Source organism: Tiliqua scincoides, chromosome 4, assembly GCF_035046505.1.
Source record: "Tiliqua scincoides isolate rTilSci1 chromosome 4, rTilSci1.hap2, whole genome shotgun sequence".
NCBI lineage: Eukaryota > Metazoa > Chordata > Lepidosauria > Squamata > Scincidae > Tiliqua > Tiliqua scincoides.
Genome location: NC_089824.1, coordinates 170,815,373 through 170,842,938, shown reverse-complemented (window position 1 = coordinate 170,842,938; position 27,566 = coordinate 170,815,373). Strand labels below are relative to the sequence as shown.

Genomic DNA, 27,566 nt, shown 5'->3' with positions numbered 1-27,566 from the left:
ACAGCCCATGCATGTCTACTCAGAAGTCAGTCCCATTTTAGTCAGTGGGGCTTACTCCCAGGTAAGTGTGGGTAGGACTGCAGCCTCAGGGCGCCTCTAGGGACAGAAACCAGCTTGCTCCACGCAAGCTCACAGTCATGCTTTGCTAGTGAACCAAGCCTGTGGCTATTGACCGTCCCAAGATGGCGGCGGACAGCTCTCCCAAGATGGCGGCGGCCAATCGTTTAACAAGTTCGACCTCCCCAACATGGCGGCGACAGCATTCGCCCCTCCCAAGATGGCGGCGGCGCTTCCTCGGTGGAAAGCTACTACTTCCGCCTCCGAGGCGCGAGCGTCCCCCAGCCATGGCCGCAGCGGGGCTGTCAGATGGCGAGCTGCGGGCGGAGCTGCTGGCCCTGGGCTACCAGCCGGGGCCTATCACTGACTCCACCCGCAAGCTGTACGCCAAGAAGCTCACGCGGCTGCGGGCTGAGGTGGCCGCTGGGCTGAGGAGCCGCGAGAGCAGCCGGGCGCACCCTCAGGGGCCCGGCGGCAGGCCCAAGGCGGCGACCGGTGCCAGCCCCAGGGCGGCCCCGCGCGCCCGTGCCCCGGCCAGGAGGGAGAGCGAGGAGGAGGAAGAGGAGGAGGAGGAAGAGGCAGAGCAGGCGCCCGGCTACCAGCCTCCTCGCAGGGAGGCGTCCCTGGGCAGCAGGGGGCTAGCGCAGAGGAACCACTGGGGCGCAGAGAGCGGGAGGGCCGCCTGGGCGCACGAGGAGAGGACGACGCCCAGCAGCTCCTGGGGGGCAAGCAGCGGCTCGCCCTCGAGGAGGACCCTGCTGGAGACGGGCAGTAGCGGGGCGGCCTCCCCTTACCGAAGGGACGCGCTGGAGGACCACCTCGCTCAGGGCACCCAGTGGGGAGCAGCGGCCGCCAGTGCAGACGTGGGGCTGAGCGCTGGCAGGTGGTGGGACAGGGGGCAGAGCTCGACCCCCAGCACCTCGTGGGACTCCAGGGCCGGCTTGGGGCATAGGGCCTGGCTGGAGACGGGCGGGGGGACAACCCCCAGCTCCTATCTGGGCTCAGCAGCACGTGGAAGGGAAGAGGGGCTGACCTATAGGGCCCCGTGGAGAACAGGGGCAGAGGAAAGAGCCCCTTCCATAAGTTCCAAAACCCTGTGGGGGGCAGTAAAAGGGGGAGAATTGAGCCCTGGCACCCGTTGGGATGGGACACGCCACGACGTCGGCTTGAAACCCCGAAGCGCTGGGGCAGGAAGCAAGCGCAGGGGCCTGGAATTCTATCTCTCCTGGTTCTTGTGGCTGGCAACTCTGGGGCTCTTGCTCATTTTCCTGGGCATCCTTTGGGTGAAGATGATGGGCCCTGCCCAGCTGGAAGGAGCTGAGGAGAACCGTACGTTTAGGATTTACCCCTCCCTTTGAATTACTTCTATTCCCTTTCTTTTTCAACTCTGGTTCCAGTGCCTCTCTCTCGTTCTTATGGTCCAACAACAGTTTTCTGTTCCCTTTGTTGCTTGGAGAAAAAACAGTTCATGGATTCCTTTTGCAACTTCAAAATCAAACTATAGAAGTGTAAAGAAAACAGTCTGACAATGGTGATCTTTCCTGATCACCATCATAGCGCGATTCTCTGACTTAATGGCCTGGCACATGTTCTAAGGATGTACAATATTTCGTGAAACAGAAATCACAGCTTTATGTTCTATTTCTTTTTGACTACCTAGTATACACAAAATTCGAAGCATGTGCTCTGATCTGCAGCTACCACAGAGTTTAAACAGAAAAAAGGAAAGTCATGCTGTAGTTCAGTATTAACAAATCAGCTAGCATGCTGAATCAAATGCTCTGAAAGTATATCCTGTCTGGTTCCAAAAGACAGGCAGGAAGTACAGTCTGGGTAGCAGGTATCAGATGCTTGAAGTGGCAGTTTGAAACAATGAAGCAGAGTCAAAATAGTTACTTAAGCGCTTAGAAATTCATTATCAAGTTGCACGCAATTTTATCTGGTAGATTTGTTATTGCAAAACTTTTAGAAAAAGTCGATGTCCAGAACACAAGTAATTGCCCCCCCTTTTAAAACTAATTAGCATTTACTTTAGTATGGCAAAGTATATGATCTTTTCACTCTTATACAGGGCTTAACTTACAGTCAGATAGTGCTGATGCATCTTATTCCTGCTAGAAGTCAGCAAGCAGGTTTCTTGCAGCCTTTCATCAGTGTGATGCTAAGTAACTTTCCTGCAGTATGTGAATTATTGGCTCATCAAGATTTGTCTGTTTGATTTAATAAAAAGTTTTGCAAGAATGTAAATCAACCTTTTTATTTAATTTAGGATTTAAAAAACCAGATCATCTGCAAAGTAAACTTAATCTATTTCACTGGACATGCTGCATGTATGTTTCTTATGTCTGTTGTTCAATACCGTGCCGTACAAATCATTTCCTTTCTATTTTCTTATTTCTGTAGTTAGAGGCAATTTAAGACATTCATATCTATGCTTACATATATGTATAAGTTAATTCCATTAAACTGTGAGACTTATTTTCAAGTAAATACAGTTAAGTTTGAGCTGCAAGTATAGAGAAATTGTATGCTTAAAATGAAATTCTCGAAGAGTAGCCATGTTAGTCTGTTGTAGTGAAATAAAGTGAGAAAAGTATGCTGTAATAATTTTATTGGTCTTTAATATGTCACAAGACATTCTGGTTTAAAGTGTATACATTTTCATTCTCTGGAATATGTCATGTGCTCATCCTTATTTCTTCTCATTCACAGTTAAGCTGTTGCCTGCGGATTGTAACGAAAGGACAGACAGTGTAAGTGTGAAATTTTTTTGGTGTCCCATGTGTTAAATTTAATGCATAAGCATGGTATATAGGTCATATGCTATCATATTTCCTATAGAGGAGTGGCCCTTTTGTTTTCCAGCATGAATTAATGATTTATTCTTGTGGAATTAATGAATTGCTTTCATCAGGTTAGTATAAGCTGCAGCAAATTTGAATCCTTCCTCTTGTAGAAATGTTCTTTAGTTTCAAAAGTGAGATTGATTTGTGACAAGGATCTCATCTGCAAAGCTGCTTTGCGATAACGAGCTTAAGCAGAGCAAGCAACACCTAATCTCTCCTGACATCTGCTTTGTTCCATAACATATCAGTGGATAAGAAAAACTTGGTTCATATAGCATATGTACTTAAAATGGATAGCTCTTTGTTGTTCCAATGTTTTCTGTACCTAGATTTGAGATAACTGTTCATCCATCATATCTTGAATTTGAGCTCTGAATTTGAATTGAGTTGGGTACTCTGATGCTTCCCAAATCTTTATAGTATTTACTTTCTTAGCACCAAAATCTAATGTTTTGCAGTAGACATAATCCACAATCAGAATTACCATTTTATCCAGGAGGAGGAATTCTGGTAAACTGGGTATCACAAGGAGAATCAATACCCATTGAGTCTGCTCCCCTGACTACCATACATAATGATACAGCAGTTCAGTAGCGATGCTTGCCAAGAAAGGGGGGGGAGCATAGTTCCCTAGAAAGATGATACAAGTCTACTCTTAATTTTGCTGGCTGAAGGAACGCAGATGAGAGAGAAACTTGTACTTCATTTCCATTTCTTGTCGCCAGTTGAATTACTGATCTGTTGACTAATTGTTTCTTTTACTCACAGTTCTGTCAGGCAAAAAAAGAAGAAATTGTAATTTCTATACTGTATGAGTTATACAATTACCTTGCAATTCAAGCCGGTGAGTTCTGATTTTCTTTTATACAAACTACTTTTTGCTCTTCAGTCAGAATGTACATCCTTGGCAGCAGGGTATTTTCAGTGTTAATTGTAATTTGTGTTTATCTAGTGAACTGATTTGTTTTTCCTCAAAGACTACAGAAGATTGTAGGGAAAATAGCCTCTAAGTCAGAGCTGAATTTTAATTAATACAATGATCTAGGAGAAATTATTCTGGATTTGGTTTTCTTAGTGTTTTCACACAGAGATGATGAGATTTATGGTTTTAGTTTTCAAGTATCTTTGCCCCCGGAGTAAGAGCACAGTTCAAACAAGGTTAGTTCAAGAAAGGCACAGTTCAAACAAGGTTAGTTCAAGACCTTCCTCTGCTGACCAACCCAGTCCAGAAATTCCCAGGCAATTGATAGGCTATCAGTTGACCAACCAAACATACTGCCAAGGTGAGTAAAAATTCAAGTTAGACATACAACATCTGGTTTCTCATAGGATGTTGGTACAACTTTTGCTGTGGCAGTCATGATTCTCAGCTGCTGGTGAACTTGTGGTGTTGCATTGACAATTTTTTCACCCAACTGGCTTTGTATGTGGAGCTTTGTTGGGATACTTTTTCCTGGTCAAACTGATGCATATGCTCCCTTTCCCGCAGGCTTATCCACTTTTTCTGTTTCAGTATCCTATTCCTCAATCTGTTCTCATCTGAATCTGCAACCCAGAATTGAACTGTGCCTTGGTATGATAGCAATTTGTTCATAGAAGTGCCTATATGGACTACTGTTAGGTAACATTTTTAGCCCCAACAGTGCCCTAGATGGCGTACAGTGCTTCCAAACTCCTTGCTCCTAATCAGGTTATGCTTGCACCACTAATGTTTTGCCACTGTCATAGCAGCAGACACTTTAGTAACTGACTAAAACCACTTCTCTGCTTACGTGTTGGGGTACAGAGTGGTAGATGTTTCACTTCATGATAACATAGGTTAGACTTACTTTGTGGATCTCAGCAGTTCTTGAGCTTTGCTAAAATTTTGACCACTACTCCAGTTGGCTTGTTCTTTGCACACCACCATATTTTATGTTCTTTTTCTTAATAGCCTTGAGGGAGAATGCTTAAAGCCTCCTGAATTAAAGCTCAACATCAGCATTTGTCATTTGTGACCAACAAAGCTATATGTACATGGGAGTGAGCTATGCCTACAACAGGGGAGTTCTTTGAAGTTTCTGGATGAATCACCTGACAAATTATTATTATTATTTATTTTATTAATTTGTACCCCGCCTTTTTGCCCAACGGGCACACAAGGCGGCTAACAAACAATTTAAAAATATAACATGAAAAACAGTTAAAAACAATTTACAATGATTAAAAAGCTAAAAACAAAACAACAAACCCTGTGGATTTTCATATAAAACGCCAGCTAGCCTGTCAACAATTAAAAGCTTTTTGAAATAAAAAGTTCTTCAGTCCACGCCGAAACATTAGCAACGAGGGAGCAGTTCTCAGTTCTAAGGGGAGGGTATTCCACAGTTCGGGGGCCACCACTGAGAAGGCCCTCTTCCTGGCCGCCACCCCTCTCACATCTCTTAGTGGCGGCACAGTCAAAAGGGCCCCCCCCAGAAGATCTAAGAGCACGGGCCGGATTGTAGGGAAGGAGGCGGTCCCTCAAATACCCCGGACCCGAGCCGTAAAGGGCTTTAAAAGTCAAAACTAGCACCTTGAATTGGGCCCAGAACAGAACTGGCAACCAGTGTAGCTGCCGGAGCAACGGCTCGACAGAGTCAAACCGACATGCCCCGGCAACCACACGAGCAGCCGCGTTCTGTACTAGTTGTAATTTCCGGACCGTCTTCAAAGGCAGCCCCACGTAGAGCGCATTGCAATAATCTAATCTAGATGTCACTAGGGCATGGGTTACTGTGGCCAGGTCTGCGCAGCTCAGGTACGGTTGCAGCTGGCGAATCAGCCGAAGCTGAGCAAAGGCTCCCCTGGCCACCGCCGCCACCTGGGACTCCAGGAGCAGCTGTGGATCCAGGAGAACCCCCAAGCTGTGGACCTGCTCCTTCAGAGGGAGTGCAACCCCATTCAGAGCAGGACGATAGTCCAGCACCCGAGCTGTGGATTTCCGAACCAAGAGCACCTCTGTCTTATCCGGATTTAATTTCAGCTTGTTCACCCACATCCAGTCCCTAACCGCCTCCAGACAGCGATCCAGGACCCCAACCGCCTCCTCAGAATCAGGGGGAAAGGAGAGATAAAACTGGGTGTCATCAGCGTACTGGTGGCAACCCACTCCAAATCCCCGGATGACCTCTCCCAGCGGCTTCATGTAGATGTTAAAAAGCATGGGGGATAAGATGGAACCCTGCGGCACCCCAAACCTCAGAGGTCGGGGTGCCGAACAGGCATCCCCCAGCACCACCTTCTGGGATCTGTCAGCCAGGAAGGAGCAGAACCACTTCAAAACAGTGCCTCCAAGCCCCAACCCGGCCAGCCGGCCCAGAAGCACACGATGGTCGATGGTGTCGAATGCCACCGAGAGGTCCAGCAGGACTAACAGGGTTGCACTCCCCCTGTCCATCCCCCAGCGAAGGTCATCCACCAAGGCGACCAAGGCAGTCTCTGTCCCGAACCCCGGCCTGAAGCCAGATTGGAATGGGTCCAGATAATCAGTTTCCTCCAGTACCCTCTGAAGCTGGGATGCCACCACCCGCTCAATCACCTTGCCCAGGAATGGGATATTCGAGACCGGCCGAAAGTTATTTAAATTAGTGGGATCCAGGGAGGGCTTCTTCAGGAGGGGGCGAACCATCGCCTGCTTCAAGGCAGGCAGGAGCACCCCCTCCCTCAGAGATGAGTTCACCACCCTCCCCGTCCACTCGGCCAGCCCTTCCCGGGCAGCCCTAATTAACCATGCTGGGCACGGGTCGAGCGGGCAAGCAGCAGTTTACAAACTGCCTTCCTATGTAAATGTTAAAATCCAAACTGAAATTGAATTGCCTCCTCAGCATGTAGCGGAAACTTCAAAGCTACCTTGACAGCATTTAGGCCTTATAAGTAAGATATACAATTTTAAATAGGAAACCTCAGGCACTTTTGCATTTTACTCTGGTGTATTTGTCTTGACTTCATCCAGGTAGTACACTGGGAATCATATTGTACCTTGGAGAAAGTGTCCCTTACTGTAAGCAAGAAAGGCAGTGATCCTTCCTCATTTTTCTAGCATTTACCAACAGCAAAAATGTAGGATTTGATTGCCTTATGTTAGCCTGTGTACAGTAACTACAGATTTTATTAGGTCATAATATAATCTGGCTGTATATTCTGGCATAAGCATTTTGTCCAATACTAAAAGTAATTATTAATTATTATTAATTAACAGTATTTATATACCGCTATTCAACTAAAAGTTCACAAAGCGGTTTACAGAGAAAATCAAACTAACGACTAATGGCTCCCTGTCCCAAAAGGGCTCACAATCTGAAAAGATGCAAAAAGAACACCAGCAGACAGCCACTAGAAAAGACACTGCTGGGGCGAGGTGGGCCAGTTACTCTCCCCCTGCTACAAAGAGGAGCACCCACTTGAAAAAGTGCCTCTTACCCAATTAGCAGGGGTAATTTAAAATAGAGCTGCTTCCATACTGTTTGGCACATGTCTAATTGCCTAGGGCAGTGGTTCCCAAAGTCATCCTTAGGAGCAGGGAACCACACGTATTTGCTGGGGTGGGGAGATTGCAGCAACATAATTCCCAGGATTGCGCTGTTGCCGGGAATGGGGGTGGGATTTCACTTGCCTCCAGCCAGCGCTGGAGTCCTGGTAGAGTCAGGGAGTCCGTGGAGTCCTCTGCAGGGCTCTCCAAGCCTCTGTAAGTTTGTAAAAAAGAAAAAAGGGTACTCCTGGTTTTTGTGACAAAACCGGAAGTGCCCTTTTTTCTTTTTTTACAGACTTACAGAGGCTTGGAGAGTCCTGCAGAGGGCTCCCCTGACCTTTCAGGACTCTAGCACTGGCTAGAGGTAAATGAATGCCCACCCCATAAGAAGCGGAATGATCCTGGGGATCATGTTGCTGCCTTCTCCCCCCTCCCCACCCCTTAAAGGGACACAGGCCAGTGCTTCCCTGGCTAGTGGGTCATGACCCACCAGTTTGAGAACTACTGGCCTAGAGTTTATATTTTGCATTCCTTCAATGTAGGTAACTTTCTCCCTCTCTCCTTTTTTCCCCTATAGGCAACTTTGAGTGTGGAAACCCTGAAAATCTAGAAAGTAAATGCATTCCAGTTAGTGAAGCAAGAGCTTATGTAGAGGTAAGCAGGACCGGAGTATATTTTTGTTGTAGTGTATTTGTGTCTATTTATGGTCTCAAAACAAACTTCCATCTGGCTTTCATCTTCAGCAATTCTGTTTTGTTTTTGTTTTTCAGCTGTTACTTGACTTAGCATATTTTTCTATTTATTTTTCACTTCCTTAACAAGCCGAAATATTGTGACTGCTCAGACTTCCAGTTTCTTTTTCTCTTTAGAGAAATCAGAGCAATCCTGCATTTTGGAGTTGCTCCCATTAAAGTTTCCTTATTTTTTCACAAAGTGGTGTGAGACATATTGCTGTTCATTGCCTGCATTTGTGTAAGGAAGTGCATTGCTAAGAGTGTTTACATTTTGCACTCTGTAATATTCTGAGATTGTATCCAACCTATGCCTTAGTGTGTTTGCAAACTCAGTTTTGAAAAAATCAGGAGTTGCTCAGCTCAGATGTCACAGTCAGACCTGGTTTGTTCTAGGCCAGAGTCAGAGTAAAATCCTTTCTCCTCTCAGGCACGCAGCCATAAACCCCAAGACTTGGCATGGCATAAAACCCATTATTAAATCTTGGCTTCAGGTGATGCCTAAGCCAGACCAAAGTTGATAAACAACTATTGTCTCTACCTGTGAATACAAGGTCCTATGCATTTTTACTCAAAGTACATCCTACTGAGTTCTGCTCTCTAATACAGGTGGAGCCTATTTATCCATGTTAGTTCCTTGACTCGAGCGAGATTAATAAAAACGAGTTGTGCTAAATTCCATAGAGTTAAGCAAATATGCTGCAGCCTGACACTTGGGGCTGGAAGGAAACTAAGGCAGCTGTTATCAATCCCCTCAGCTCCTTCCCTTCCTTCCCCTTTCACAGGTTTTAAGAGTCCAGTCCTATATGTTTCTACTCAGAAGTAAGCCCTATTGAGGCAAAGGTGTGTGTGACTTTCAGTTCTCCTCCTCTTTGCATTGAGACAAATCTGAAGATAAAATACCCATGGATAAATAGGTTGCACCTGTATGTGTGTTTAGGATTGCACTTTCAGAAGACCTTTCCTTTGAATTAGTTGTGTGGTCATTTGTCTAGAACAGGGCTTTCCAAAACCCGGCCTGGGGGACAGATCTGGGTTTGGGGAAATCTCTGCTCTGTGATCGGAGCTTATTGTTCCACCTCCACACCACGTGTATTCTCAGTAGATTTGGGCACTTGGATGCTCTGGGCAGTCATGTCTGCCCAGACGTCCTGCTGTGCAGCCTTCTGGGATGCTGGTCAACAGGTGCAACTACCCAGAGCATTCTGGTGCCCAGATCTACTGAGAATACATGCAGTGCAGAGGCAGAATGGTAAGGCAGAATCCCCGGTCTGAACGGGGATCGCTTTTTTGACAGACAGCAGTTGCAAATTTGGTGACTGCTGGCCTAGAAACATGGCCTGAAGGCATTTGATGTAGCAACTGTGCTGAAACAAAGATCTGCGTCTGGATGTGACACTGCCCAGGAGCCCTGTGTTCACTGCCTTGAGTTTTAAAAAGAAAGGGGGGGGTGTAAAATAATATATAAAGCAAAGAAGTGAAAAGGAGTGAATTTACTGAAATGGATTTCACTACGAGGAATGCAGAACTCATGTCTTGAGCCATCATTTCTTACAGAATGTGACCGGCAATACTGCAGAAAAGTTTAAAAATGCCTTGCAGTGGTTACTGGATAATGACAAGGACTCTGGAATATGGTGAGTGAATAGGAAAAATCTTTATGATGTTGGTATGTGCCTGCCATCCCTTGCAACTGGCGGAGTGGCTCTCCTCGGATCCCATCAATGAGTGGGGCTGTCAGGAAACTACTGAGTTTCCAGTACACTACTGAGATCCTTTGAAGACAGCCCCTGAGATATTTTTTATATAAATAAGTATTTTATTTGCCTTGGTGCAAGCCCGTGCAATTTGCAAGTCACCAAGTTGAAAAAGCCCATCAGGGGATTGATAAACAATCTGCATATTGCTGCCTGGCAAGGACTGACCCAGACATAAGGGAAAAAGAAGATGTTGTTCAGTATCAGATTGGTGGTTAGGCAGATTGCAACTACCTCAAAGTGCTTGACTTTTCTACTACAGTAGAGTAATATATTACTGGGCTGGGGCACCTTCCTTATGAGGAAAGGCTACAGCGTTTGGGCTTCTTCAGCCTAGGAAAGAGATGCCTGGGGGACATGATCAGGACATACAAAATTATGCATGGGAAGGATAGAGTGGATAGAGAGATGCTCTTTACACTCTCACATAACACCAGAACCGGGGGACATCCACTAAAATTGCGTGTTGGGAGAGTTAGGACAGACAAAAGAAAATATTTCTTTACTCAGTGTGTGGTCAGTCTGTGGAACTCCTTGCCACAGGATGTGGTGATGGCATCTGGCCTGGACGCCTTTAAAGGGGGATTAGACAAATTTCTGGAGGAAAAATCCATTATGGGTTACAATCCATGATGTGTATGTGCAACCTCCTGATTTTAGAAATGGGTTATGTCAGATGCAAAGGAGGGCACCAGGATGCAGGTCTCTTGTTATCTGGTGTGCTCCCTGGGGCATTTGGTGGGTCGCTGTGAGATACAGGAACTGAACTAGATGGGCCTATGGCCTGATCCAGCAGCACTGTTCTTATATTGTTGTGGCGGCTAGTTGTCACATGCAAGCATCACAGTTTAACACACCGTAGCTGTTGAGTTGGCATTATGCACCAAGTTCATGTGCTCCCTCTTCCCCTTCTTCCTGGTTTCTTAAACCACAGTTCCACATTATTATTTATTCATTTACAATGTTAATATCCCACCTCCCTCTTTCCCATTAGGAGACGCCCGAGATAACTTAATATTTTTCCTAAATGTCTGTAGAAAACACAGGTAAAGGCAGAGGGTGTGCTGTTCTTGTTTCTCCTCCTCCTCATAGAGTACGTGGTGTATCTCTATGAAGGGGAAGGGGCACAGTTCAGCTGAAAAAGGCACCATCAGGTGGAGGTGGTGATTCTTCACCTTGCTGACTTCACCACCATATAGACTTAAGAGCATACAAAGTAAGCAGGACTTTGGCAGGTCAGAACTGGAAACCTGAGAATCATCTTTGCTAATACCAGGGTGCTGTTTGAAGCACTGACAGCTGAGACTGACAGTCTTCCAATTTGGAGCAGGGGGCACTGTGCATTTTCAGGCCTTTCAGATGAAATACGAAACTAATTCAGTCACCGAAGCTATTTATTTATTTATCTTGTTTCCATGTCATTGATAATATCATGGCCTTTTATGCAAATGGTAGGAAAATGAGCTCAATTGTGTTGATCTTGATTTTGTGTGGTGTGACTTCAGCAGACAGGTTATGTTTCACTTGGAGCATTTTTTTTCTACCTCTCTTGTGCTCATAGTAAATATAACTGTGTTTCAAAAGTGCTTTGTGGTCTGTGGAACTGAAAAAGTTAAATCAGTTGATCTCAGTCACATCTCCAGAGTGTAGCTGAGTTGCTTGCTGACATAAATGACAAGATCCTTGCTAACTTCAGTTGGTTCTGGATGAATCGAAATGTGCCATTCCCACTTTTTTGTTTCCATTTGTACTCTCATAGTTGAAGTTTGTTTGTATGTTGATGGCTGCCGACTGTATCTGGAGGGCAAACATCACCCTGTGCAAATCATCTTAAGTTTTTGCTCAGCTCTCTGAAAAATTGCAAAGTCTCTTTGAGTGCCTATTATATATTTATGAGGACTTGCTTACCTGTCTTGTCCTGATATTATAGATTACCTCGAACTGTGTGGGAGAGATCAAGAGCCACTTGCTGCAGGCAGGGAGCCCATGTAAATATGTTTTCCAGCTTTCAAATACATATGTGCTATTGAAAAAGTATTGTGCTAAGCTCGAAAGCATGAATAAGTGCAATTGGAAATGCATTTCTAGGCATCTAGTATGCAAAGATTTATGCTGTATCCACTCCTCTCAATTGTTTCTATATGATTAACAAGTACAAAAGTCATTGCCAAAGTTCCATAAACCTCAGAAGAGTTACTATCTTTTATGAAACATGTAGTCTTGTGTAACTCATAGTTGGAGATCTGGGAATAACCGATAGGGACATGTCTTCATAGCATTTTAAAATCAGGTTAACCATTATCACTCCTATCCAGGAATCTTGAGAATTGTTTGAAAGCTTTAAGTCAGTGAAAGTCTAGTGAAAAGTCTTTGTGAAAGTCTTGTCACTCTTTCATTTTGCAGAGTGCATTGTGGGAAGCCATGGCAGCTAAAATGCCCATTTTGTAGTGCAGATGTGCAACAGACATCATATACATCACTGATAATCTTTCACTATAGCAGAATCCTACATATTCAGACTCTGAAACTGTTTGCAAGCATGTACAGCCCTTTTGAATACAGTGGGATGTGCAGTATGCACAAATAATGTATAGAATTGCAATTTAGCTGATTCTATCTATTCTGTTACTGGATAGTGTTTTGAAAGTGATACAAAATGTAGTGTTTTGCTGTGTGTTCATACAAATTAACGCTACAGCCCAGTATCTCAGTCCAGCCTTCCTTACCTTATTTCAGAAAACATAACTCTCCAACTGCTGCGGCATCAAATAGCAAACCTGGGGCTGTGAGCAATAACACAGCCCCCCTCTTCGCCTAATCTCATTATCTAAAACTCTGCAGTGTAACCTAATGTTTGAAAATGCATTCCACTTTTCCATTCTTTGTATGTGAACACACCACAGTGCTAAGCACTGTTCCCTAAGGGATATGCTTAGAATTGCTGGTGGGATAGAATTTTCTAATTAAGATTTTCTTCACTGTTGCAAGTTATAGCCTGGAAGCAGAAAATACACTCCCCACTTTTGTGTTTGCCATAATTAAGAGTTTCATCAACACTTGAGCAAATTGATCCTGCTCTGGCAGCTCAATATGAAACTCAATAAGAATGTACAACATGCTAAAAAGCTGCTGCAGGCTTTTCAAGTAATGTTGTGTGAACTTATTTGACACTGTTCTGATAGAAAAGCAGAACCAAATAAGGCAGCTGTGCTTGAGAGTCCTGCTGTATATTCTAAGATCTTTTCGAGACTGGGACTACAAGTAGTCCAAGGAAACCAATGGAGTGGTCAATGTAATATGTCAGTAACTTGTTCTACACGCAACCATGATGCTTGGTCAGCAAATTTAGACTGCCTGTGTACAATAAACTGAATTTTGACCCCAGAGTGACATCACTTAGCTGTCATGCATGAGCTTACCTGGGTTTCTTAATCCATTCTAGTAGAAAGGCCCCACAACTTCCTTGAACATCAGAGTCCTATAGCAGAGCCTTTTCAGATTTTCTATAGTGGGCCTCCCTGACTGAAAACTAGACTTTCATGAAGTACAGCAACTGCTGCTACTACTGCTGGTGCTGCTTAGGTTGCTGAGGAGATCTCTCAGCTTCTAAAACATGAGTTCAGTGGCTTTTATACTCTGATTCCATTCTCTTGTATTGCAACTTCCTTCTCACTATTTTAATTTTACTTAAGAAACCAAAACTCCCTTGAGGTCCAAATGACCACTATCATTATTTGTGTAAAAAAAAAAAAAAAAAGAATTGTCTGCCAATTTGATGGGTGAGGGTGGGAGAGATCCTGGCCATCATCTGCACCACCTTATGGAGCACAAGCTTTCTCCTGATTTGAATAAGTTTGTAGAATAAACTAAAAGTGTCTATAATATTGATTTTTCCCCCCACTCTTTTCCCAAGATGCATCAAGTTTTAATTCAGGTCTGCTTACTTAAATCGTGTTTTTCCAAATGAGTTGACTGTTGTAATTTGTTTCAAAGAAGATAGACCAACGTGCATGCACACCTTAGTTTCTCACTCTCTCTCCCTGCAATCACTGGAGGGGGGAATCCAATTTAAAGTTTAATCTCCTGCACACTGAGAGGTGCTGTCAAAAAAAAAAAAAAAAAGCCTATAGAGTAGGACTTCATTTTCCCAATAAGCTTTTCTACCCTGCTGCCTCTCCAAAGCCCTTTCCTTTTACTGGGAAGGAGCCAATGCTGAAATGTTCTGAGAAGGCTGGTAACATGAACGCCAGTCATTTCTAAATAGCATGACGAAGAAGTGAGCTGCCTTGAAATATTTATAATCCTGATTATTATGGACTGTCAGGTTATTATTTTTTTTTCTTCACTGTTGAAGGAATCTTTCTGCTTCTTTCCCATCAGGTTACAAGGTGACCAGCTTTCGGAACCAGTTACTACCCCAGAGCAGGTGGTTTGTCTTGAATCCACCCGTCCCCGGATGGGGTTAGGCTGCCGTTTCCACCGAGCATTAAGCACAGCTATTACAAACCTATTTATATTCTTTTGGAGTAAGTTTTTTTTAAATTCGTGACAGCCAAGATCCCCAAACAATCTTACACAGACTGAGGTTTTGGAAGGTTAAAGTAATTATAGTAATGAGTATAATTTCAGAATAATTAATCTTATTGCCTATTGGCAGGAAGCAAACTAGAAATTGTTGCTGCACTGAGTGTTTTGCCTTTCTTCAAAATGGACAGTTGCAGCTCTCTGTATGTAAACCACAACTGCATTCTGGTATTTAGCCCAATGGATTCTGCCTTTCACCTTCCAAGACCCTCTTCATGCTCTGCTTTCTTTCTTAATCATTGCAATAGTCGTTATTCTTTGTCTTACACAGCGGTATAGTAGTAAACTTTGAAATGCAGGCACTCATCTTGACACACCCCATTAAGGCTATGCAACAAAAAATCAATTTAATATTTTTCATTAGAGTGCTTTCTTCTCCTGCCACTTATTCTTGTTTGAAACGTCTTATAAAGATATAGCTCATTTCATCCCAAACTCTTGGAGTGGGTTGCAGGAGTTCACAACAAAAGTATAAAACTGGATTTTAAAAAAATCTTGCATAAATGTAAAAGGTATATTAGAGTGCTAGCCTATGCACATATATTCAGAAGCAAGTCCTATTGTGTACAGCAGGATATACTTCTAGGTAAATTTACATAGGATTGTCACCTTTCTGTCATATGAGCTGTATCTTGTGTCTCAAGTAGCCCTTGGGAAGGATCATGGCTTAGACCAGCGATTCCCTAAATGTTTTAGCATCATGACCCACCTCATCCTCCATAATGGGTAATGACACAATGCTCTCTGTAGTACTGCAATGCCTTATTGCAGCGGTTCCCAAACTGTGGGTACAGATTCCCAAATTTTGGTGGGTCACGAAGCTGACACAGCAGATTAGGCTATGTGCATCAAGGATTAAACATGCTGCTACTGGGGGGGGGGGTCACTGATGCCCAGTCACCATTATAGCCATACCCGTTGGCATATATAAATCAGGGAGCATCCTATAGGGCCTCTAAAAAGTTTGGGAACCACTTCCTTATTTGGTGTCCCTGGAGGCCACTTCGAGTTGCATTGAATCCATAAACCCACTCCATTGGCCTCCACAGGCTCCAGAATGCCCCACAGAAGCAACCAAAAGCTGTTTCCGCAGTTGCATCCATAATCCAGAAGCTACTTAGCCTTAGCCAATACCTTAAAATGGATTACAGTCAGATGCATGCACACGCACTAAAACATAGCAGGCACTAGAAATCTAACTTCAATTATCAAAGTCATCCTATCTTTTTTAATTGCAAAAGGTTCTCATCTTTTAACAGGTGTCCACTAGAAAGTAGTTCTGTCATTGTAGAGCAGCAATACATAGGGCATCAACCAACACTGCTTTAGATAACATGCCTTTCTAAACCAGGTATTCAAATGGGATTTGTTTTTTGCAATGGTCATGATTGATCTTAGGGATTGCAATGGGACATGGCTTCATATTCCCTTTTCATTGCCTGACTGCAAGGAAGTTTATATGTAATCTTAAGATGTTCTTTTTGTGCTTCTTCGCAGGTTTGGCTTTCCTTTGGGGGATTCTAATTCTTCTCAAATATTATTGGCGAAAAAGGGAAGAAGAAGAATGGGCCATGTATAAAATGGTGCAGAAAATCATAGGTAGGCTTCATCTGTTGTTGCAAATGTAACTAAAATGCTCTGTTTTGCATTGCTTGTGTTCCTGACTCCTTGTGTTGTTTCCTCAATAGCTGCCGTCCAGAATCACTACAAAGAGTGGGAGCAGAATCTGGAACGATACCCATATGTAGGAATCCTTCATATCAGAGACACTCTCATCCCACCACAAGATAGGTGAGTCTGCTTTAAGCGAAACCGCTGATACATTCAAAATGTAGATGGGGAGTCAGTCTCCAACAGGGGTGAGACAGGTTTTTTCCTCTGAAACAGGGAAGGAAGCAGCAATTCTCTGTTTTTCACCAGCATCATGTATACATAAGAGTTTTACTTGTGGTTGTCATGGCAAAGAACCACTTATGCCAAAAATTAGGCATATCCTTTATGAATATGCCTAATTTTTTAAAGTTATCTGTGATAGTGGTCTTCACAGTAGCTTCTATGAATGGATTATGCATAAACAAATCCTTCTGTTTTACCTGAACCTGCTGCAGACCTAATACAAAGTGAAGAATCATAATGGTGGGGTTATAGCAGATGGTTAAAAATAACAGATTGATTGTTTGAATTGCCTTTGTTACTGGATCCAGAGCTAAAAGTAGGGAGTTACCCATCACCTACCCAACTGCAGAAACATTCACATACGTTCTCCGATACCTAAACTTTGTAGGTCTTGTTGCAGTGTCTGAAGCCAGAACTCAGTGTTTGCTGCCATTTCTGTGCTTTCTTTTGCTGCATATAGGCTAAGACAGGGCTTCCCAAACTGTGGGTTGTGACCCAGTGGTAGGTCACCATCTGGTCCCTCCCACCCACACTTTCTCTGGTTTGGCTCCAAATCAAAGCCATTCCAGAAGCTGAAGTAGGAGGGAGGGAGGGGAAGCCTCTGCTGGGTTGTGCTGGACTGGTGACTCATTTTACTGGCCTCTGGGGCCTCAGAATGGCCCATAGAAGCCTCAGAAAGCCACTTTCAGTTTGTTTCTGAAAACCGCACATAGCTTTCTGAAGCCCACAGAGGTCTATAGAGTGTATCACCTGCCTGGCACATGCTAGAAGAGCCTCCCCAACCCCCCAGTAAGTCATTCCCATGCATTGACCCACTGCAGAGGAGGAGGTGGGACTGCTGGGCTAAGACCATTCTTAACATGTGTACTTTATGTCTTAACCAAACACAGATTTGCACTGTGCCTTTTATTTACCTTCATTTGAGATCAGGGTTCCCCTAGGCCAGTGTTTCTCAGACTGTGGGTCAGGACCCACTAGGTGGGTCGCGAGCCAATTTCAGGTGGGTCCCCATTCACTTCAATATTTTATTTTTAATATATTAGGCTTGATGCTACCATGGTATGTGACTGCATTTGGGAACCTGTACAGACTTGCACTTTTAACAACCTACTATGTATAATCTTTTAACAATGATAGCCAGTGGAACTTAGTCTTGAATAAGTGTGGGTAGGTTTGCAGCCGAGGATTGTTAAAAATTTTCCTGCTTGATAATGTCACTTCTGGTTATGACATCACTTCTGGCGGCTCCTGACAGATTCTCATTCTAAAAAAGTGGGTCGTGGTGCTGAATGTGTGAGAACCTCTGCCCTAGACATTGTTGCTTGCACAAATGTTTGGTCCAGGTTGCCATATTTGTTTTTTCTTACTCTCCTAGGAAAAAAATGAAGCGAGTTTGGGACCGAGCAGTGGATTTCCTAGCTTCCAATGAATCACGGATTCAGACTGAATCGCACAGGGTAGCAGGAGAAGACATGCTGGTGTGGCGCTGGACACGGCCTTCTTACTTCTCTGATTCAGAGCACTAGCCCCAAGCAATGACCCAACTAATGTTACAACACTGTGCGGGGCAACGATCCTGCTTCTAGGGTCCTGTTGTCTCTACTCAGGTGCACTCCAGACACTATTGTTCATGTTTGAAAGAGAATGACCCTCCAGGGCAGTTATTTTTGTCTGTAAGGAATATCAGTGTGACATGCAAATGTACACCAAAGTACCTGTCTAGCATACGTTTGGCTTCAGTCTAAAAATAAAATGGTTTGCTGAATTGAAGGATGCCGTAGATTGTTCTGCCCTGGTGTGTAGAAGACTATCTGATCTCTGATATCAAACATTGTATCAGTGCTGAACCACTAACTGATGCTTTTAAAGTGAAGAACTGCTGTTCATTGCAGACAAGGCCCAGGTAGGCATGGGCAATAAAGCCTGTAGGGTCTATTCAAGCAGACCAGAAATCACCTGCTGGCACCTGCACAGGATGGGTGGGACAGAGTGGGTAAGCTTGTGTGCCTTGGGAGATAAGTTGGGAACATGGGAGGGGCTTTAGCAATCTGCAGTCTGTGCTTTTTTCGTAGGAGGTCATAGGTTAATGTGCATTCAGAGAACATAACTGAGCACAGTCTTGTAAAAACAGTAGAAAGGCTACAATAAGGACATCCATGTGTTTTAAAAATGGCTTGGTGGACAGTGCTAGAAAGCAACAGCCATATTCTGTGTTGTATGTGGTTTGTGTATGTCAAACTAGAGAGCACATTAGGATGCCTACAGTGTTAGATACAAAAGAAAAGAGTGACCACAGAGATAAAATGTTCAGGCAACACTGCTGAGCCAACTGCTGTTTTCCAGCAATAAAGTAGTATGTTCTGTGCTTTTCACCTTGGTTGTTCCAAGGGTCACGTTTATGCCATGTTTGTTCGGGGGGAGGGGAGGAGAAAAGGGTACCAAAATACCATGCACCTCTGCCATGTAGCATCATAATGTCTAGGGCCCTTGTAGTAATGACATGTCTTTCCATAACAGTTAACACTCTGGGTATGCACCTAGCCATGGTGAACATAGCCCTCTATCCACTGGATGTAACTGAATTCATGATAATGTGTGCACATATGAGCCTCTTGAGGCAAATTTGGCTAAAGTTTTATGCTACCTTTCCATCACGTTTCAGCTTTGGCTTGACATATTAATTTATTTACAAGTGGTGGTGGTCTAGGTCTGAAGTTTGCCCTTCTGCTCCCCCTGCTGGCCATACTGAAAAATGGAAAGATGGTAGTTTTCACCTATAAGTCCTTCGAGGCTGTCTCACTGCATGCAGCAATTCATTATATGCCTCCTGCTGCTTCATCAGCTGAAATCGGTGCAGAGAAAAGCAGCCTCCAAAAACAAATCACCAGGAGGTCTTATTGGTTTAGAAGAGAATTCTGCATTCAACCTAATTTTATCCCCACATGTTGCCATCTGTGGCGTAGGCAGTGTTACAGCAAAAGAAGAAATTTAACAGATGTCATCTTGACATTAGCCATCTTTATGTGTGTGTGTGCAAGCACACCCCCATATTGATTAAAGTAGATAATCAAATGAAGGTAACCCCCTTGCTTTTAATGTGTTCTTAATTTATGCTGATGCTTGCAAAAATGTCCACAGTGCCTGCATTCTTAGGGCTTTAAAAAACATTTGTGGGTATTTTTTACCATCTGACTCTCTAGAGGAAATGCCAAACACTATTTTGTACGGTTGATCAAACTGTTCATTTATTTTTATGTAGATGGGCTGGGTGCTATTTATACACTTGTCTCTGTACATTTTATCTTGCCAAATAAAAAATTTGTTACAAATGCGACTTGCTAGTATTAATAGTCGTTGCCTTCCCTGTGTCAAGCACAATGTGTCCAAAGCACACTGCCTTCTGATTAAAGAGACTTAAACCACCCAATACTGGAAACTACTTGTAAGCATCAATACTTCCTGTTTCTGAATGCGTATATGCAACAGGCACCAAATGTGTATACCTGTGGGCCAGGCAAAAATGGGTTTAAAAGTTTCTAGTCCACTTCTTCAAAAAGTAAGTTCCTGAGGCAGCTAATATTAAGAGCCTAATCCTATACATGTCTACTGAGAAGTCCCATTATAGGTTATGGGGCTTCCTCCCAGGAAAGTGTGGATAAGATTGTAGCCTAAGGCTAGCAAAAGATAGGGATGGTGGTGGTTTCCTTCAGATTTTTGAAGATAGTTTGGAGGAGAGACTCCGGTTTGTGCTGTGTACATTCATTCCACTTGTGTTCAACCCATTTCTGCCCAGCCCACAGGTATACACATTTGATCCCTGTTGCGTATATACAACATTGGGCAGAAATGGCTTAAACTAGTGTTTTGCCAAAGATTATAATGGGACAAAGAAATGTGTGTACATCACTGGATATGAAACAACTCCAACTCCCTTGGGCTATTGCCTGTCTCCAGCTTAAAGGATCAGGATGTGCCAAACATGTTGAGCCCCAGCTCCTTTAAATTGGAAACAGGTTTAAGGTATCTTAGGATGAGCTACCGGAATGAAAATTACACAGGGAGCTAGGATTTGAGATATGATGACTCAACGAAAGTCACTCTGGTTGAGCAGAGGAATCCAATCTCCTATCCACTACACCAGGGGTGTCAAGCATAAGGCCTATAGGCCAGATATGATTCGTGAGATAACTGGGCTCTCCCAGCACTTCTGTTACCTTATTGATGCCTCAGCAGAAGGGCAGTGCTGGGCCAGCCCAATTATGCCGGTTGCCCTTTCAGCAGCACAGATTCTGCCAAGGCGTCACTTGCAAAGCACCTCTCAGCTGCTGTACAGTGAAGTGACACTGCCGCAGAAGCGGTACTGCTGAAAGGCGGCCCATGTGATAATTGGGCTGTCCCATCTTGAAAATACGATCAAGATTTGTATATTTTCTGTTCTGTCATTTGAAGCTAATAAGTTCCTAAGTGAGAAAAAAGTCTTATTTCTGGTCATCACCGACTTAATCACGTCACTTCCTGCTAATGATATCACTTGCAGGCCTCAGCAGGTGCCATGAATGCTATTATTTATTCATGTAAAAGATTAATATACCACTTTCTCTAATATGCAAAGTGGTTTACAACAAAGAATAAAGCATTCAAAAATAAAAAGATAACATTTTTTTAAAATTTAATATTTTTATTCTTAACAGGAGTGGATAGAGCACAGCTGTAAAAACCAAGTAATTCGACCTGCTGTATGAAAAGAGTTTGCTATCCCTGCACTGCAGTGTATGGTAAACAAACAAGCCATCTTAAACCTCAGTGGACCAGGTAACAAGAAGCAAGAACAGCCTTTAGATTTCATTACAGCACTCACTCAAAGTCATAACAAAACACACACAATGCAACAGGCATCTCTCCAGTATTATTCTTGGATCATCTGGATCTCTACTGCAACTGCCATGAGTCTGCTGGGGAACACAGCACTTTATTTTTAGATCTTGAAGCATTTCTGAAAGAAAGCTGAAATTGGTGGGAGTTTCAAAGACAGGTGTCTGCAACAAGTTCTGTCCTCTGTTGAATGTTCTTTCAGGGCAACTGTCAGATGCACCTACTGTCTGTTTGCATACCATTTTAAAAAGATAAATCCCTTGTAGAAGTGCCTGTGCTTTTTGAGCATCAAAGTTTTTGTGAGTGCTACAGCTGACTACGTTAGCCTGTATATTCAGTGGTACCTTTTTAGCAGAAGTTGCTTTGTGCGGTTTGGTTCACAGTTTATATCGGTTATTTTCTTTTATCATCCTGATGCACACTAGGGAAACCATATATATAAATCTTATAAATCCAGGTTGATAAAGCCATCATGTCCTCTTGCTGTCAACAAGAGAAAAATATATACCAAATAGGCACCTAAAATAAAATTTGCCCTTTATCTTTGAGTTTTCCATTTCCATTAAAGGCTCTTCATATTAAATGTTTTGTCTCCCACTGACATGACAACTGATGCTGTGCTGTATTTATGGGATGCCTAGTTTGGGAGCAGAGCCAGCTCTGGGGAAATCAGCATGAAGTAAATAATAAAAGGGAACAGGCAGTTAAAATGTGCCCAAAGGAGCTTGCTTCCCAAAGGCCTGGCATGTAAGCGTCAAACCCTCATACCACTTACCATTCCTGCAGTGCCTTCCAGCAAAACACTGAGTAAGCCAAGAAAACATAAGGGCTTGTTGCTCAAATGTGAAGAGCAGGTGCTTTACTTATTGCACTGCAGATTAACTGACCAAAAAAAGCAATAAATCTTCATAAGTTCAGATTCAGATGTCTTTTATACAACTGTAGCTTTTCTGTTCCAGGGATATTGCATTCTCCCAGCACTTTGGTAGGGAAAATGTGATTCCTCCATTTTCCCCTCCCCCTGTGCATTGTTGCTGAGGATGCTGGTGTGTATCACATGTGGTTGTGCTGGTGTCACAGGTGTCTGTAGTGCCTGGGAAACTGGAGACAAGCACCATGTGCATATCTCTGTGCATTAATGTACAGTACTTTCATTTTGTTGTGTTTTTAAATTTCCAGTGTTAAAAAAAGTCTGGTGGTTTTGTGCAGCTGAAGCACTCATCCAATGTCAGTTTTGAAAAGCTGCAAAGCTTCCCCCTTTTTCCCTTCTCTCCCCCATTGTTCTAGGAATCTTCATTGCATGCCTCAGGCAGCCTTGCTTATCCACCACTATTACAAAAAGAACATTTCCAACAGCACCAAGGTTGCCCTCCTTATAGCAAGGTATACCTCCTCCTACTTAGCCATTTTGTGAAGAACAAATAACACACATTACCCCAAGACAGGGCTAGCACAAATCTGTTTTTTAAAGTTCTCACTGTTAGCTGAAGTATGATTGTAGTGGTAATTGACCTGCGGGGCTTGTTCTTATGTTCAATTCTTTCCCATAAAGTAGTTAACTCCAGTTTTAAAAATGATGTCAGATTATACAAAGTTCCTTTGTTTATACAGCAGTTAGTCCATTCTGTGAAAGGGCAGAAGTAACATGTAGATTGCACACTACAGTAGTGTCATCGCTAGGGGGATGTGGGCCACATTGGGTGACACACAAAGGAGATTACGTGCAAAGGGGGGGTGACATCACTAGTGACCAAAATAGCCAAAATCACACTTTCTAGGAATAATACCATCATGTAATATACCATTCAATGTGTAATTTACAGTGGAGTGCAATGATAAAAAACCAAAGTGAAATATCTCAATTCTGTCAAATGTTATGGCCAAAAAACCAGAAAACAAAAATGCAGTTCTCTTACACATCAAAAAAGTACAGATGTGCACCACTTAACGACAGGGGTATGTTCTCTGATTCATGCTGTTATGTGATTAGGTCATTAAGAGAACATTCAGCCCAATCTGTTTCCTTTGTTATGTAAACAGACACTCCCTGCCGGACACTAGTTGGCTGCACAGGCTAATGGAGATAGATTGCCTCTTCTTTGCATTAAGAGCCTCTTTGTTGTGTAAACAGACACTCTGCTGCAGGCTATGGGAGACCTGACTGCTTCATTAAGAACCTCTTTGTTGTGCTTTGACCATCGTTGCATATGCGGTCCATTGTTAAGTGAACGTTGCTAAGTGGCGCACCTGTACATTTCCTGAATTCAAAATGGACCAATGAGATGGATTGTTCAAACAATCAATGAGTTATTATGACACAGCATGGTGTTGTTAGTAAGTTGACACCTTTGGGAGGGGTGACACCACCAGTGACCAAAGTCACTAAAATCACAGTTTGTACGAAAACTACCATCATGTTATATATCAATTAATGCATAATTTCATGCAGAATGCAATGAAACAAACCATGTTGAAATATCTGTGTTCTACCAAAAGATATAGCCAGAAAATCAGTGGGGGTGGGGCGATGGTACATCACCATACCCACCACCCAGGTCGTTGCCCCGCCCACTGCTGGGAGGAGGTCCATCATGGGGATGATGTGCTAGCCTCCCTCACCATGTGATGCAAACCCTAGCAATGCTACTGCACTACAGAGAAGAGATTAGCGAAATATTGACAGGAAGCAGGAACTATCCTGCTTCCTTTTAGTTTCCCTCAAGCACAACACTAGAACCAGGGGACATATACTAAAATTGCGGGAGGTAGAGTCAGAACAGAAAAAAGGAAATATTTATTTACTCAGCACATAATTACTGTAATTTGTTGAACTCCTTGCCAGAGGATATTGTAATGGTCTGGATGCCTTTAGGAGGACAGACTTAGGGAGGGAAAATTCTTCAAAAGTTACAAGCCATGATGACTATTCTGCAATCATGAGTTTTAGAAGTTGTATAGGTAACCTATCTCTGGATGCAAGGTGCAAGAGAGTGGTAGTAGAAGGATACAGGTATCTTGTTGGCTTCTGGTTCCTAGAGGCATCTGATGGGCTACTGTGAGATACACTATGTTGGACTAGATCAGGGGTGCCCAAACCCTGGCCCTGGGGCCACTTGCGGCCCTCGAGGACTCTCAATGTGGCCCTCAGGGAACCTCCAGGCTCCAATGAGCCTCTGGCCCTCCGGAGATTTATTGGCGCCCCCACTGACCTGACACTGCTGCTCTTAGCGTGAGGGCAACTGTTTGACCTCTGCATGAGCTGTGGGATGAGGGCTCCTGCCACTGTTTGCAGTTTCACATCTGTAATGCAGCAGAGACAGCAAAGGAAAGGCCAGCCTTGCTTTGTACAAGGCCTTTTATAGGCCTAGAGCTATTGCAAGACCTTCATTCATTCATATAAGTTCATCTTTAATATATTCATTTATGTAAACTTATGTAAATTTATTCAAATTTTAAATGTAAATTAATTCTTTTTTCCCCCGGCCCCCGACACAGTGTTAGAGAGATGATGTGGCGCTCCTGCCAAAAACTTTGGACACCCCTGGACTAGATGGACCCTTAGCCTGATCCATCAGGGCTTTTCTTATGGTCAGCACTAAAAGGCTTGCTTCCAGTTCAAAGTGCGATGAGAGGCAGAGGTTTACATCACTGCAAAGGAATGTTTTTGTGAGTTACTGACTGGAGTATATGCTGTTATGCCACTGCTTGGTTCTGTCAAGGCTGATGACAATTACGTTTCCAGATCAAAAACAGGGTGACATCTTCAAAACTCTTTTGAGTGCTGCTGGAAACCAAACCTCAAAACGTCTCCACAAAAGAGATGAAAGGATGAGGAGGCTCAGATCCACACCAAGAATGTTAAGCACACAAATCACCACCCACCTTTCTCCTCTTGTTCTGTCTTCTGTACCACTCAGATTCATTCATTCTGGTGGGCTGACCCCTTCAAGGTGTCCTGTGGGAAGCACAGATGGCTAGGGACGAGTCATAGATTTTACAGAGTTCAAAGTGGCAGTGAGCAACATAGGTTGACAGTGGTGTGCACTTATCCCACTGCTGTCTCTATTCACAGGTGTGTGTTCTGGGGAGTTTAGCACTTCTTCAAAAGTTGCTAAAATCTGTCTGACCACAGGTGACAGTGAAAGAAAGAAATATATGTCTGTAGATCACCCAAAATGATGCCTCTAGCACAGTGGTTCTCAAACTACACAGTAACAAAAGCCTGAGAAAGCATGACGTTAATATTTTTAGTCTTCCTAGCTGGTAAATATTCATAGATAGGTGATCATGTCCTTGGATATAGGTGTGAAGTAGCACTGCGCATGGCATCGGCCTTTCTTGCAGCACTCCCCACAGCACAGCAGACAGATCTTGGTCACCAGAAGGCCGACCAGGCTCTGAGACACATGTGAATTTGAGCTCTAGATCATTCTCACTTGTAAATTCTTACCATTGCAAAATGCCACATGCCAGTCTGACTTCTCCTGCCTGATTCGAGATAGCTGCAAGGAGAACCTGACTATATGATTACGCTGCCTCGGCATTCCATTGGTAAGCAACCCCATCTGCATAAGACATCCCTGCTGCAAAAGAAAGGAGAGCAGCACAATCTCTCTCAATTCCTCTGTCTCGATAGCCTGGTAAAATGGGTAGAATATCAGCTCTGTGGTCTGCCTCCTCCTTCCCCCCACAAAAAGACCACATGATGAATTAACCTGTGCAGATAGAAAAATACAGTTCTGGGTGCTGTTAATATTTTTCTTGGTCACTAAATGGGGCCACAAGCTATAACTTGGGCTTGTCATCTGATCTGTCAGTTCTGGCATCTGCTCCCATTATTGTTCTCTATGTTGTCCTAGGGCAGGGGTCGGCAACCTTAAACACTTAAAGAGCCATTTGGACCCATTTTTCCTGAGGAAAAAAAACCTAAGGAGCCACAAACCCTTTTGACACCTAGAATGAAGATAACACTGCCTATATAGGTTTTTTTTTTTTACCTTTATGCTCTTATAGGTCCCATTTTTATAATGTAGCCCCCTCGTGTAGTTTTTAGTTAGTTTTGTCATACATTCTTGTCCTGTGTTTTCAGACACCTGGTCCTCTATGGTGTTTTGCCTGATTCCAAGGCCATTCTCTGCCTGGAGAATTAGGCTCACTTTAAGCAAATTAGCTTCCCTTCTTTCCCCCAACAAGTGACCCTGGTTCTGCCCTGCAGTCCTGCTGGACCCCACCTCCAGGGTAGCTCACCTGTTCAACCTGCAGAGGTCCTCTCTCCTGCCAGCAGCCTCCCACCACTACAGCAGACCCTGGGTCCTCAGCAGGTCTTGGGCACAGCAGCCACACACCAAACTCCAGTGTCTCCAGCAGTCCATTAGTCACAAAGTCAGGCAGAGTCCAAAGTCAATAAGCCAAGTCACAGTCCAAGATCAGATTCTAAAGTAAGTCAGTCAAATCAGTCAGAGTAGCCCAGCCTCCTCTCCAACCTGCACTCCTTCTACCACCCACACCCCCTTCCTCAGGTGCTCCTTATATCCCTGAGGGCCCTATTGCCTTCAAGTGGCTGCAGCTGTGCAGCACACTCTGCTGGATGCCCAGGCCTTACCCTTAAGGGGCCACTGCTGATACTACATCTACCTCCTCACCAGATCTTCCAGGATTCCAATACATATGGTGGTTATGACATCTGCTTATCTTACATGGATACTAAAGAACTCCCCCCACCTTCCAGAGGCACCCTGCTGGAAGGAAAAAAGGACACAGACTCCAGAGGTGGGGAAGAGAAGCCAGAGCTGGAGGGAGGAAGGTGGGGGGGGGCAACCACAGGCCAGCTTCTACCCTCCCTGCCTGCCCGCCTGCCCTCCTTCCCTCACTCAGGCTGAAACCCTCTCCACACTATCCTGGGAGTAAGCCCCATTGGCTACAATGGGACTTCTGAGCAGACAAGTTGGTTGGAGCTCTCAGGCTGCAGTCCTCTCCACACTTTCCTGGGAGGAAGCCTCACTGACTACTTGTGAGTAGACCTGCATAGGAGGGGGCTGAGGCTGCAGCCCTCCACACCTTCCTGGGAGGAAGCCCCACTGACTACAGCGGGGCTTACTTGTGAGTAGACCTGCACAGGAGGAGGCTGAGGATACAGCCCTCCACACCTTCCTGGGAGTAGCCCAGGGACTACATTGGGGCTTACTCTGGAACAGACCTGCGCGAGCTCCCACTCACCCGTCCTTGCACTTGGCCTTGAGCAGGCTTCAAGGCTGCCATCCCAGGCACCCTTTCCTGGGAGTAAGCTTTATCCTCTGTAATGGGGCTTATGAGTAGACACACGTAGGAGCAGGTG

The 27,566-nt window shown here is 44.1% G+C and overlaps 1 protein-coding gene across 4 annotated transcripts; it reads left to right on the top strand.

Moving 5' to 3' along the window:
• The first annotated feature begins 336 nt into the window (after positions 1-336).
• Positions 337-19,688, top strand: LEMD2 (LEM domain nuclear envelope protein 2). 4 transcript variants are annotated; one of them, XM_066626205.1, is made up of 10 exons: positions 337-439; positions 2,770-2,810; positions 3,672-3,747; positions 4,393-4,476; positions 7,970-8,046; positions 9,681-9,760; positions 14,261-14,406; positions 15,962-16,063; positions 16,153-16,255; positions 17,736-19,688. In XM_066626205.1, the coding sequence occupies exons 1-10, from the start codon at positions 367-369 to the stop codon at positions 17,884-17,886; spliced, it is 933 nt and encodes a 310-aa protein (XP_066482302.1). In that variant the 5' UTR covers positions 337-366; the 3' UTR covers positions 17,887-19,688. The 4 variants fall into 4 exon arrangements, with proteins under 4 accessions (XP_066482302.1, XP_066482300.1, XP_066482299.1 ...); XM_066626203.1 differs by having other exon boundaries at positions 337-1,386; positions 4,417-4,476; XM_066626202.1 differs by having other exon boundaries at positions 337-1,386.
• The last annotated feature ends 7,878 nt before the right edge of the window (positions 19,689-27,566 follow it).